Source organism: Lontra canadensis, unplaced genomic scaffold (assembly GCF_010015895.1).
Source record: "Lontra canadensis isolate GAN:19392208 unplaced genomic scaffold, GSC_riverotter_1.0 scaffold9, whole genome shotgun sequence".
NCBI classification, from domain to species: Eukaryota; Metazoa; Chordata; class Mammalia; order Carnivora; family Mustelidae; genus Lontra; species Lontra canadensis.
In genome coordinates this window covers 31,978,849-31,992,662 of record NW_022631003.1, presented here as the reverse complement: position 1 = coordinate 31,992,662, position 13,814 = coordinate 31,978,849, and the positions used below count along the sequence as shown (strand labels likewise).

At 36.0% G+C, this 13,814-nt stretch overlaps 1 protein-coding gene across 5 annotated transcripts in view; it reads left to right on the top strand.

Moving 5' to 3' along the window:
- Positions 1 to 13,530, top strand: part of RASSF8 (Ras association domain family member 8) — a 126,252-nt gene extending 112,722 nt beyond the window's left edge. For all 5 annotated transcript variants that reach the window (XM_032855227.1, XM_032855222.1, XM_032855223.1 and 2 more), the window contains 3 exons: positions 9,406 to 10,295; positions 12,525 to 12,669; positions 13,272 to 13,530. In XM_032855227.1, the coding sequence (XP_032711118.1) occupies positions 9,406 to 10,295; positions 12,525 to 12,669; positions 13,272 to 13,393 (1,157 nt within the window). In that variant the 3' untranslated portion in view covers positions 13,394 to 13,530. The remainder of the gene's footprint in view (positions 1 to 9,405; positions 10,296 to 12,524; positions 12,670 to 13,271) is intronic.
- The last annotated feature ends 284 nt before the right edge of the window (positions 13,531 to 13,814 follow it).

Here is a 13,814-nt window from a genome sequence, read left to right as displayed (position 1 = left end):
AGATTTTTAAATATACCTCAGTGACTGATGAGAAGAATCAACAAATCGGGGAGGGGGGGAAGCCCCACATAATTTATTTAAATAAAAATATTCATCTTTGGGGGTGCCTGGGTGGCTCAGGACAGGATCTCAGGGTCCTGGGATCGAGCCCCGCATTGGGCTCTCTGCTCAGTGGGGAGCCTGCTTCCCCCTCTCCTTCTGCCTGCCTTTCTGCCTACTTGTGATCTCTCGCTGTCAAATAAATAAAATCTTTAAAAAAAAATAATCATCATTGGGTTCTTTCTGCTTAGTAAAAACTCTAAAATTAGCAATTGTCAAATCTAACTTTCTTTGTTATATTTGAGACTCAAACCATGGGCAATGGTTTAAAAGAACATAAATGTATTATACAGGGAGCTGAGGGGTGCACCTAGCTGCATCTGTCCATCTGGCCTCCACATTTTTTGCACATAATTTCAAGGGGGAAGTGTCCAGATGTACAAGGTGTGTGTTTGTCCATTTGGACTAAATAGTATACTCTACTTGCTTGTGAACAAGCTAAAAGTTTTAACTGAATCTACCTCGATTTTTGCTGCCTGTTAACTCAGTCCAGAGCTGTTTTTGAAAAATTGACAACTTGAATACAGAGCTTTTATGGTATATCTCCAAACTTGGCTAAACAACTCTTTTTCTGTATCATGAATACTTGATGGAATTCAGAATTCACCTGAGAGATGGTTCAGCCGGCAGCCAGCTGAGGATGGTTGACTCTTGCTTTTCTGGTGCCGTCAGACTTTCTCAGCATCAAATGTAATATGCTCTTGATGTGTACTTAAATATTTCTCTATCTTGTAATGTGAGTTATTGGTATTCAAAGTTTAAACACTAAATGAGAGTTTTATAGCATGTTGACCTTATTTCCTCTGTAAGAAATAATAAAGGATTTGTTGGGAAAAATTAATGCTGTGACATCCAACCCCAGAATTTCTGTGGCTGAACACAATAAAAGTTTATCCTATTAGCAGAGTATTGACTGACCAAGCTGCAGATGTTTCTAAAAAATTTATAATGAAGCAACTTGTAGAATACCTTTGTGGGTTTAAATCCACACTCTTGGTGCATGGGGTGAAAGCATCAAAGATATACTCTTAATTAGGGATTGTTAGGGATTTTTCTGGGAAGCTAAAATTTCTCTAAAGAAACCACCAAGATGTAAAAATATTTACATACGTTAACAATCTGCAAATATATATGGCGGTGAACATTTTTTGACTCAGGGCTGTTAGTCAATGGAATTGAATTAGAAAATAGCTAAAGACAAAACATAATTTGGTAACAGTTGTTGAATGTATCTAATAATATGGAAAGAAATCCTTTCTACTCTGATATTTGACTACCTTGACAGGTTATATTTAGGTGGTGGAAATAGAACACGTGCAAATTATGAGACAGAATAACAAAATAAAAACATAATTGAAACCCTTTAATTGGCATGAAGTAGCTAAACCGCCCTGCCGTGCACTGTTTGGTCACTATATATGCTTGGCTTTTGACACATTCCCAATTTCGAGTATTTTGTCTTGTTTCTCCCATAAACTATCCCAGAAATGCCATTATTTCACAGTTCAAACTGCTTCTCAAATCTGTATGTGAAACAGAAAGCCTTTGACTGTTCATCTGTTTCAAGTTATAGTCCAGAAAATGCATTTGCTTTTACAATATCCCTCAAATATAAAAAGAATGTATTTCTGCCCTCAAGTAGCTTAGAACTTAAGTAGAGTATGGCTAACAAAAGATTAGAGAGGAAAAGAGGAGGAAGAAATCAAGGAGACTGAGGGGAAGGTTTTCTGATTCATACTCCTTTTTTGCCTGGTACCATTCAAAATTCTGAAGTTTCAGAATTTTTCTCTGTTCTCACTTCTTGTGATCTTGTTCCTGTATCTCCTTGTCCTGGGGCCAGAGTTAGCATTTAATAGAACAATTGGTTGGGGCTGGGGTCCAAGGTGAAGTGGATTGTCCCTTAAAAGCTATGTTTCATATGATTTGCCCCAAGAAAGTAAGTTTGCTATTTTTTTTTAAGACTTTATTTATTTGACAGAGAGAGAGAGCACAAGCAGGGGGAATGGCAGGCAGAGGGAGAAGCAGGCTCCCTGCTGAGCAGAAAGCCCAACATAGGGCTTCGATCCCAGGACCCTGCGATCATGACCTGAGCCCAAGGCAGACGCTTAACAGACTGAGATACCCAGGCACCCTAAAAATCAGTTTTCAAACAAGCACATTTTATACTTAATTCTAGTTTAACTATTTAATACTTACTTCTTTTCTCTGGAAGTCCCTCTGACATAGGGGTCCTGTTATTTATCCATCTTATACCATTGCTTTGCCTAAAGTAAGTAATCAGTAAAGCATAGTTTCTAAAACAGTGTTGTCCAGTAGAACTTTCTGCAGGGATGGTAGTGGTCTCTATCTGTGCTGTCCAGTGGAGTAACCACCAGCCACATGCAGCTACTGAATACTTGAAATGTGGCTCGTATAACTGAGGAAATGAATTTTTAAGTAAAATTTACATGTGGCTAGTGGTTAATTGGTATTGTAAACAGTTCTAGAAGATGACTAATTGCTAACTCAGACTTCCAGTGTCTGTATCTCAACTATTGCCCACCCTCAAATTTCTTCCTTCTCCTTATCTCAGCAAATGAAAATTCTTTTCTTTTAATTAAAACTTGTGTGTGATCTTCATTTCTTTTCTTGTTCTAATATCTCACAACCATTCCATCAACAAATCCTATCTGTACTATCTTTAGTATATATGCAAAATCTTGTTTCTCTTCACAGCCACTGTTAACATGTTGATGTAAGCCGCCATCAGTTTTCATGTAGATTTTTGCAGTGGCCTTCAGCTCATCTCCCTGCATCATCTTGGTCCCCTCCAGCCTATTCTCGACAGTTTTTTTTCAAAGTTAATGCTTTTTTAAAGTTTTTATTTAAATTCCAATTAGTTAACATAGAGTGTAATATTAGTTTCAGATATACAACTCAGTGATTCATCATTTACATGCAACACCCGGTACTCAGGTGCACTCCTTAAACCCCATCATCTATTCCCCATCCCCCACCCACCTCCCCTCTGGTAACCATCAGTTTGTTCTCTGTAGTTAAGAGTGTGTTTCTTGGCTTGCCTCTCTCTCTCTTTTTTCCCACCCTACGCTCATTTGTTTTATTTCTTAAATTCCACATGAGTGAATTCATATGGTATTTGTCTTTCTCTGGCAAACTTCACTTATCATAATTCTCTTTAGTTCCATCCACGTCATTGCAAATGGCAAGATTTCATTCTTGTTTATGGCTGAGTAATATTCCATTGTGTGTGTGTATCTGCCTTTAAAGGCAGATGTATCTATCTTGTATGTGTCTCTCTTTAAAGTAATACTTTTAAAATATGAATCATATCACTCCTCTGCTCAAACTTCCCCCCCATCCACAGTGGTTTTGTACTCAGAAAATTCCAAAGTCCTATGTATAATGGTCTTCAGGACCCTAATGAATCCATACTTCATCTCCTTACCAGTCTGACCTTATCTCGTACCACTTACTTTTGACTGTCCCTTCTTATACACACCAAAGACATTTCTGCCTCAATCTTTGCATCTCTTTTCTCTGGTGAGAATACTCTGCAACCAGATATTTTCATAATTCATTCCCTTGGATCTGTTTAAATCTCATCTTCTCACAAAAGATGTCCCTGACCACATGTACATATACACATGCACACACACATGCTTATACATTCACATACTCTTTATCTGCCATACTCTAGTGTTCTCTAAAGCACCTACCATTCCTGACATTACATAGAGGCCACGTATATAGACCATATATGCATTTTCAAATCTAAACATTTCTGAAAGCCTGAAGTTTATCATACTTCATTTGAAGTTAGCTGTAACTGGAATGTCTTGAACTCATTTGGTGGTAAAAACTGCTCTGATTTAATATGAGGTTGTTTTTAATTTATATTTATTCCATTTGATACGAACATTGATACATTTTACTTTATACCTTTTAATATGTTTGATTACAGACATATAGGATAGCACTATGTTGCCTTTCTAAAATCCAGAAAGTTCTGAATTTTCAGCATATCTGGCCTTAAAACTGTTGCATAATGGACAGTAGACCTACATTTACTTATTTGTGTGTTGTATATTGCTTACTACTGTTTTGTTACTATCTATTCTCATAGCTTAAAACCATGCCTAAGTAACAGACATCCAATACATATTTGTGCATAAATGAATGAATTTTTTAGTTTTTTTTCCTATAAATTACAGGCTGAGCTAGGTGACCACCTAATGTTTCATAGAATTATATGATCCTTTAGAAGATAAGGAAAATAATATTTTTATTGCCACACTTAATTCTTAATTTATACATAAATTATCAATTTTAGAATTTTACAAATGTATTGATATTGTATCTGTTTACAAAATAATACTATTCATTGTAGACTGTTTTGAGTAAAGCAGAAAAAAATGACCCTATCTCCTAAGAGTAATCACTATGAGCAGCACTTTTTATGTACCTCTAGATGAGCTTAAAAAAAAAGATTTTACTCTCCATAATTCTTGATAGTTTTAAATCATCATTTTGTATTTACTGGATCATGAATTAAATGGTCCACATCACTTAATTCACTTAATCCTCATAACAGTCTTATGAGGAAAGCACTGTTATTATCTCTACTTTAGAGATGATCAGGCTAAGGCACAAATATCAGATAACCTGCACAAGCTCCCGTAGCTAGTAAGGAGGGTACTGGGATCCAAACCAATAGTCTGACTCAAGAACCCTGCTCTTAACTACTATTATGCCCTGTTGGTTATAACCCCTATAATCCAGTGGACAGCTGTTAAGAAATATAGTTATTGACTGAATTATATTGAAATAAGAAATAAAAACACTTAATAGTAAAATATACTGCTTTTTTATAGCCAAGATCATGTTTTACAGTTTTGATATTTATAACAATAATGTAATCATTCATAATTTTAAATACCTTTTGGATTTTCTACATAAGACATTAATTAATGTGAAGACATGTAATTCATAGCATGCATCAGACAGGATGGGTTAGATTATTCTATATTAACAAAATATCCTCCAACTCTAACTGGTCTATAGTGATAAGTGCTAGCTGTTATTTTGGTTAATATTATTTATGCAAAGTAAGTAGCATAGTGCCTAGCAAATATAGGCAAAGTAAATGATAATCATCATGAAATCAATAAATTTTATGTTTTCATTATTTTTTAATAGTAGTAAACTTACCATATAATCCTAAATAGTTCCTAAAATAATATGCAGTAATTCTGTGACTACATGATAATTCTGTGACTCATCAACACACTGGGAAAATAAACTGTGAATGATTTAGCTAAGAGTTGTGCACAGCTGGCTGATAGGTTATACTCAGAGATATATACATTCTGTCACTGTCATCATGAAATAAACACTCCATGGTTAAAGTTATCTTAATTGCTACATTCAGGACTTACAGAAAATTCATTGATAAATTTGCAGGATAGTTGGATGTGTTTGGAAGATTCCTTTAAATTCTTTAAGCTTTGATTTCTTCACTAGTGAGTTGAGGATCATAAAGCTATACTGCCTATCTCATAAAACCAGTTAGGATTACGTATATATTATGTATTTTTATTTTTAATATGTTTTTTAGTTTTACATACATATATATGTGTAAGCATCAAAAGCGTGTAACAGACTATAAAATGATACAATGTAATTTCTTTTATAGAGATCAAGATTCCTTCTAAGAATTCTAAGTCTTTATGAGAAGGATTAGTTATGTTCACTGGAGTCTGTATAAGAATCCAAAATGTTTATATAGCTTAAGGAGCAAAGTAAACTGTTATCAGAAAAGCTCAGTGTGCTTGGATAGATTATTCATGACTAAGAATAACCTGTTACTACTTCTAATATGTCCAGAAACAGGAGGATATGTTGGCATTAAATTCATAAGAGATTAATGCGAACTCTCTGTCATATTCTTTTGAATAATGTACAGTATTCATCTTTGGGTAAGAAGTATTTGAAACCGAAGAAAAAAACCAAATGTAAGTTAAAACTAAATCTTATCAAGAGGGTTGATGATTAATAGAACCCCCAGGGCCTAACATTATTTCTGACAGATATTTGGTGTTCAGTATAGATTTGTTGAATAAATAATAAGATGTGACTTTTAAATCATGATTTTGTTCTTTGGCTCTAAGAAATTTCCTAAAATTATTCTTTTAAAAAGGTTGCCCTATTGAAAAAGTGGTTGAAATAAGTGCGTAATGTTTTTGGGTGACCCGTATTTGAGTTTTGGTGTATATTTTCAAAAACTTCATATTACTCCACAGTTACACATACTTTTCTTCTTTAAACTGAGTCAGAGTAATCTGTTACCCTATTTCCTTTTGTCAGTCATCCAGTAAGATTCCACTAATGTGTTAAAGTCTCTTTATGTGATTTTCCTTAATTTATGAAGTTAATGATCCTTGAAATCACACAATTGCTTCAACTATTCAAAACTATAGTCAGTATTTTATATTTGTACCATTACTTACGTGGCATACATTTCTAGATAGTGCAAACAGCCTCAAGTACAAATGCTGCAGATACTAGATAGGTGGGTATGGGTAGATACTCCTTTTTGTTATTCTTATGGGTCCATCAAGATAGTGTGCCAAGTATAACTACATGTATCCATTTAATAAAATGCATTGAAAAGGAGTTTTGCAGGAGGAATTTGAATCTCTCCAAATGAAATAGGATCTTTAGGGCCTTGCCAAGCATAGTATTAAAAATAATGATTATGGGATTTAACTTTTACATAACCTATCTAAAACCTAATTTTTATAATAAAATCAAAGCTATTAATTCATTTATGTTTTATAAAAGCTTTTTTATATTGCTGGATAGGATTTTTTTTTCTTTTTGCCTAATTGCACTAAATATGTGTTATTTAACAAAAAGGGAAAACTGGCAGTAGAAGCAATTCTAAATAATCTTCTACTAAGATACTCTCCTAGGGCAGCAGTACCATTAAGCATTGGAAAAATCAGCTTCATATTTAATTATGGCTAAACTGGGGTTTTTTAAATTGTTAATATAACTTATCTAATGTAATGATTCCATTTTCTTTTTCAAGATGCTTCATTGGCCTGGTAGAGAATTAAGAGAATGCTCTGCTGATCTATTCTAACCCCTCACATTACCAATGAGGACACAGAGCTCCAGAGAAGAGATTCTAAAAGTAGTTGATAGGCAGCAAAGCCAAGAACACAAAGTGCTGTGTTCTTTGAAGCAGTGTGTACACATGGAGCAGTTTTAACCTTGCAGATTTGTCATGTGTTTTTTCTTGGAGTAGTTACAGTAATTTTTAACCTGAAAAATCAACTAGAAATATTTTTTATTCCAAGAAGTCAATCTACCGTATTAAGGGTTTCTTCTTCATTCCCCTTGTTTGCCCACATATTTTGACAGTAGTAACAACTAACATTTGTATAGAAGTGCTCAATTTTAGAAAATAGTTTTATATTTTATATCTCACTTGACTCTCGCAACAACATTGTCAGTAAGAAAATACTATTTTCACCCTATAGATGAGGAAATGGAAGCTGAAGGAAATTTAATAAGTTGTGCAAGTCATTTACATAGCTGGCAGAACCAGACTGGAACACAGGCCTTCCAACTGCGCCTTTGTTCTTTCCAGAGCTATATTGTTGGGAGTTGCTAAAAGTTTCTTAAGGATTTTTTTTTAAGTCAGCTTATGGTCATGAGAGGTTTCTGGTCAGCCGTTTTGTTACTTGAATAACAGTGCTTTAAATTAATAATGGCCACTGTATATTGATTGAATACCTACCATGGGCCAGGCGATGGTGATAGATCTTATGATGCCTGACTCTTGCTCTCAGAGCCTGTGAGATACTGGTGGTATCTCCACTTTAGAAGGGAACTTGGGTTGTTTATCCAATAGGTAATTAAAACCCTGGATTAAAACTCCGATCTGTTTGCTTCACAAGCTGCAACTTGTCAGCTGTACCCAAGATTCAGTTACTGTAAATGAGAACGTATGCATTCATGTAGAGCAATATTACTCTTAATGTGCTACTTCTGAATTACATACACAGATATTCACATAGATATGTATCTAGACCTGCATTTATTGACCTGATAACTGAGAAAATAACTACTATTGGTTCAGAAGCTCATGAAATTAAAAAAGAGGATAAATCAATAGCTGTATATACCAGTGTTGTAATTGCAAGATGACAGCATCAGTATTTTCTTCCTTGTAATAATGATAAGTAGTAATGGAGACTTTTTTATTGAGATATAATAGACAAGTAACAATTATATTACTTTCAGGTGTCCAGCAGATACTTTTAACAAAATGTAATCTATCTGACCCACCCACCTTAAATGGAGATATTTAGGAAGAGTGTTCAAGTTAATGATACCATACTGTCTTCTGAAACTTGATCTTCTGTAATTACCAGTTAGGTTTAGTATAACTTCTACTTAAATATGATTTTATTGTTTTTGTTTTTTAGTATTTTTGCATTTTTTAATTTTTTTAAACAAGAATCTTTGAAGTTACAACTACCAAAACTGTAGAAGACTTCTCTTTGGGCCCCTATTTTTATACAAAATTATTTTCAAGGATCATTTTCACTGAGGTGATTTTTATTTATCACAGGTATTCAGAAAGATACCAGCTGTGTGAGCTATGAGTTGGCCAAGCCTTCATGCAAAGACAGAGGAAAGAACTGTACAGACTCCTGTGAGCTGAGTTATCCATTGGCTCCATACTTCCCTTCAGGAGTAAAATGGGGCTTCCAACCTCCCTGAGTTTTAATGTGCAGAGAAACCAGAGGGATTCACAAAGTGGAAATTTACTTAAGTTTTGAAGTTCTACCTAGCTCCTGAGACCAGGCCCTCATGGCTTCCAGTGGGGCATTCTGGTGTCATCCTTTGTTTCAGCTGGAGGTCTTGCCCCAAACAAGAAGGTCTAGGCAATCGGGCATTTGATAAGAATGTAAGAGTCTCATGGAGGTTTAAAGTATAAAGTTGAATTTCTAAGCAAGTCAGAAGGATATATGTAATTCACATGCCATAGTTTTATACTGTTAACATATCTTCAAGAGAAGTTTGTTGTTGTTGTTTTGTTTTTTTGCTTTTGCTTTGGTTTTGGGGTTTGTTTTTTAGGGTTTTTTTTTTTCTTCAAGAGAAGTTTAAAAGGCAGCATGGACTGGACTTGGCTTCTAATCAAGAAGACACAGTTATCAAATAATGTCCTCTGTTGCATCATTTTGGCTATCACATATTCCACTTTGACAATTTATTCTTGTCTTTTTCATCTAGGTCGAACAGGAAGGTACACTCTTATAGAAAAATGGAGAGATACTGAAAGACACTTAGCACCTCATGAAAATCCTATCATATCCTTAAACAAATGGGGGCAGTATGCTAGTGATGTACAGCTAATTTTACGTCGGACGGGGCCATCTCTTAGTGAGCGACCCACTTCAGACAGTGTGGCTCGAATTCCGGAGAGAACTTTATATAGGCAGAGTTTGCCCCCACTGGCTAAACTGAGGCCTCAGATTGACAAATCAATCAAAAGGAGAGAACCTAAAAGGAAATCATTAACATTTACAGGAGGTGCCAAAGGATTAATGGACATTTTTGGGAAGGGTAAAGAAACTGAATTTAAACAAAAGGTGCTGAACAACTGCAAGACAACAGCAGATGAATTAAAGAAGCTGATCCGGTTGCAGACAGAGAAGCTTCAATCCATTGAGAAAGAGCTAGAATCAAATGAAATTGAAATACAATTTTGGGAGCAAAAATATAATTCTAACCTTGAAGAGGAAATTGTCCGCCTGGAGCAAAAGATCAAAAGAAATGATGTCGAAATTGAAGAGGAAGAATTTTGGGAAAATGAATTGCAGATTGAACAGGAAAATGAAAAACAGCTGAAGGATCAACTTCAAGAAATAAGACAGAAAATAACAGAATGTGAGAGCAAATTAAAGGACTATTTGGCCCAGATCCAGACTATGGAAAGTGGTCTTGAAGCAGAAAAATTACAACGGGAAGTTCAGGAGGCACAAGTCAATGAAGAAGAGGTTAAAGGAAAGATTGGTAAGGTCAAGGGAGAAATTGACATTCAAGGCCAACAGAGTCTGAGGTTAGAAAATGGCATTAAAGCTGTAGAAAGATCTCTTGGACAAGCCACCAAACGATTACAGGTAAGAACATTTCTATAGAAAGGTTTCATCTGTTTAAAAGAATTAATATATTCTTGGCATTTTCTTGAATATTGTCCATTTTCTCTTACATTTAAAGTTAAAAACGGGGGTGCCTGGGTGGCTCAGTGGGTTAAAGCCTCTGCCTTATGCTTAGGTCATGATCCCAGGGTCCTGGGATCGAGCCCCGCCTCGGGCTCTTTGCTCAGTGGGGAGCCTGCTTCCTCCTCTCTCTCTGCCTGCCTCTCTGCCTACTTGGGATCCTGTCAAAAAAATTAAAAAGTTAGAAACCTACTTTGGTGTATAAGTTTCATAGAATTTCTGTGACTTATGACAAAGCTAAGATGTGAGACCAAAACAAAGAGGAACGCTAAAGCCACAACTGATTCTTGCTCCACAGAAAGAGGTCTCTTACTCTGGCCGTTGTAACATTAGGTAATGGGATACAGAGAATAGAATCTCAGAGCTGGAATGAACACTAATGATGAGATAATGAATCTGACCTTCTCTCATTGTAGAGATAAGGAAACCAAAGCCAAAAGAGATTACTGCAGATTGGTTTACCAAGGATTGTGTGGCTAGTTGACTGCTTATCTATTACTTCTCCATTGTGGTTCACCCCATCTTGCCCAAAATGTAAATAGACCCCTTCTCTTCTCCATATTACTTACTTTCCTAAGGAGAGGGGCACAAAAGTTCCTCTCTGATTTTCCCCTCTCTGGTTCACATACAAGAACATTTATATTTTGCCATTAGATCCTGATCACTCAACTTCTATTTCTCAGATACCCATTCTTGAAAATATGGTGATGTTAGGGGAGTTGCAAAGAGGATATTTAATATACTGCATATAAATAATATTTAACATACTAAATATTAATATTAAATAAATTTTAAGATATTAAATTTAAATTTCTGGGTTTGGTTACATTTGGCCACATCTCAAGTGTTCATTGGTAGTTGCTGTATTGGTCAGTGCTGCTTAGAGGCTTGCTCTTCAAAGCATGTAGTCAGGGCACGCTTGTTAAAAATTCAGAATCTCTGTTGTGAAAGTATCTCCAGATAGTACCAGTGCACGTGGAAGCTTAAGCAGAGCTACTTTAGAATGTGAACAGTTCTACAAGCAGAGAAAGCTGAGGTTTCAAGAACTTACATGATTTCTATTCTGTGCCACTAACAAGAGTCAAGAGGTAAAATTACCACCAAAATTTTGAAAATCAAGAATTTCTCATTCCGTAAAAGTAGAAGGTTATTAACCTCTGATTTTTCAGTATTATACTATTTGGATTCATTCTGACCTTTAAAAAGGATACAGTTGAAGTTGTGTTGCCTTTGATATTATTTACAGGAAACACTAATTTATGATAGTCATTGCTAGTAATTCTCGTTGGGAAGTATCTCATAATCAAACTAACATATCTCCAGTGCCCCCTACACTCAAAGTAAGTGGAGGAAACAACCACTCACTTCTGGTATCTCTTCCTACCCCTACCAGTCTTCAGACACACTCAGCCTAGGTGAGGCCTTGCCACTTTTTCCTCTAGTGCAGTAAAGGAGAAAAAGAACATCCATTCAAATCACGGGATGCCTCTCTGTGCTTTTTGAGCTTTCTAGCTGTCCAGACTTGATATCCTTTCTTTAAGGATCTTCAGTTCTCATACCTGTCTTTGCCAAGGACTTAAGAACCCCACATCGAAAATCTTATGGGAATCTTGCTTTCCTCATGCTCTAATATGTATCTCAATGATGAATCCCATGAAAAGTTAAACAGTTTAAAAAACAAAAACTTCTCTGAATCTCATGGACCAAATGACTATTAATTTTTGCAGTCATCTATGAAGTCATTAAGGAAATTTAATTGTGAACACTTACAGCAAGATTGCCATAAATATTGGGATGGACGAAAACTAGTATTTTACTGATTAAAGTTTACAGACATAGATTTATTTCATCAGATGCATAGTGCATTCCTAATAGAGGAAAGCATCACCTTAAAGAGGACAGACTAAAGACCCTGTGTCCTTTATTTGCTTATTTTTTCGCCTGTGCTCCAAAGCAGAAATGACCTCTTTTTAGCCCACTGTGGCAACATTGACCAGGTTTGCTAACAGTGTTCTTGGGAAAGCACGATCACACATCCAGCCCCTAAAGCAGATGGACTATCACCGGGATGTCTTTAGAGGGCCAAGAGTGACTCTTCAAATAAAAAGACAAATTTTAACTTCCACCTAGGACAAAGAACAAGAACTGGAGCAGTTGACTAAAGAGCTACGGCAAGTCAACCTCCAGCAGTTTATCCAACAGACGGGGACAAAAGTTACTGTTTTGCCAGCGGAGCCCATTGAAGTAGAGGCCTCACACGCAGATATAGAAAGGGGTAAGGTGTTGAGAATTCTGCTCTCTTTACTTTATTCCCACTGGTTAGCTTTGAAGGAACTACTTGTATTCAGTTAAAATGCTAGCCTACTGTTCAAAGCCTGGGCCACTTAAAAAAAAAAAAAATGGCGTACTTTGTGCTTCTGGGAAAAATCAGTAATACCTAGGTTGTTGATTTACATAGGTGGGCATGTAATCCCCAGATCTTACATCATTTGTTTTAACTGCTTCTTTAAGAAACCTTTTCCGGATGTATGAGCCATTGTCTATTGAGTTTTATTAGCTTCTGTTCCTTATGCCCCTTCTTCCTCTCCTAAGTCTTTATTATTAATTTGTGCTGATATTTAAAAGATGTGTATCATCTGAACAACCAAGAATGAGAGAATGCTCACCTTTTTAAAAAGGTGTTGAAATCACTGAAAACTACTTGTGTCAACAGAGAGGGTCAAGAAGAGTCTTCTCCTCTTATCCCAGGCCCCAAGGGGAGCAAATTCTACAGTTTGCTCTTTGGCTCTTGATGGCAGGAAAAGTTCTAGTTTTTTGTGTTGCTGACTACTTCAGGTTGCTGAGTACACCAAATGGTTTTCTTTGTTTTCTGTGTAGAGGCACCATTCCAGTCCGGGTCCCTGAAGCGGCCTGGTTCATCTCGGCAGCTCCCCAGTAATCTTCGTATTCTGCAGAATCCTATCTCATCTGGTTTCAATCCTGAAGGCATCTATGTATAACATTATCTGTCTTTAGGGGAGAGACCTAATAAAGGTACCAAGGACAGTAAGAATTCCTTCTTTGATTTGTGCCAATGATGAACAGAGGATCTATTTCACAAGCCACCGTCTCTTTTTTCTGTCCTAAATTGCATACCACTCTGTCCTAAATTGCATACCACTGTGCACTGATGCTAAAGAACAAAGAAACTGTGTTTTCACACACATCGACAGTGTTGACGTGTTTGTCCAGCAGCTGTAATGCAAAGCCTTCATTTTTATTTGTAGCATTTTGAGAGCGTTAGGAAAGTATTCTGCTGTGTGTATACGTAAATAAAACCATGACTTAAGAGCGAAGAGAAATATGTGACTGACTTAGTTTAATTTATTCCATATAATCGATTAGTGGGTGAATGTTGTTGTTTTCATATTTTTTGTTACT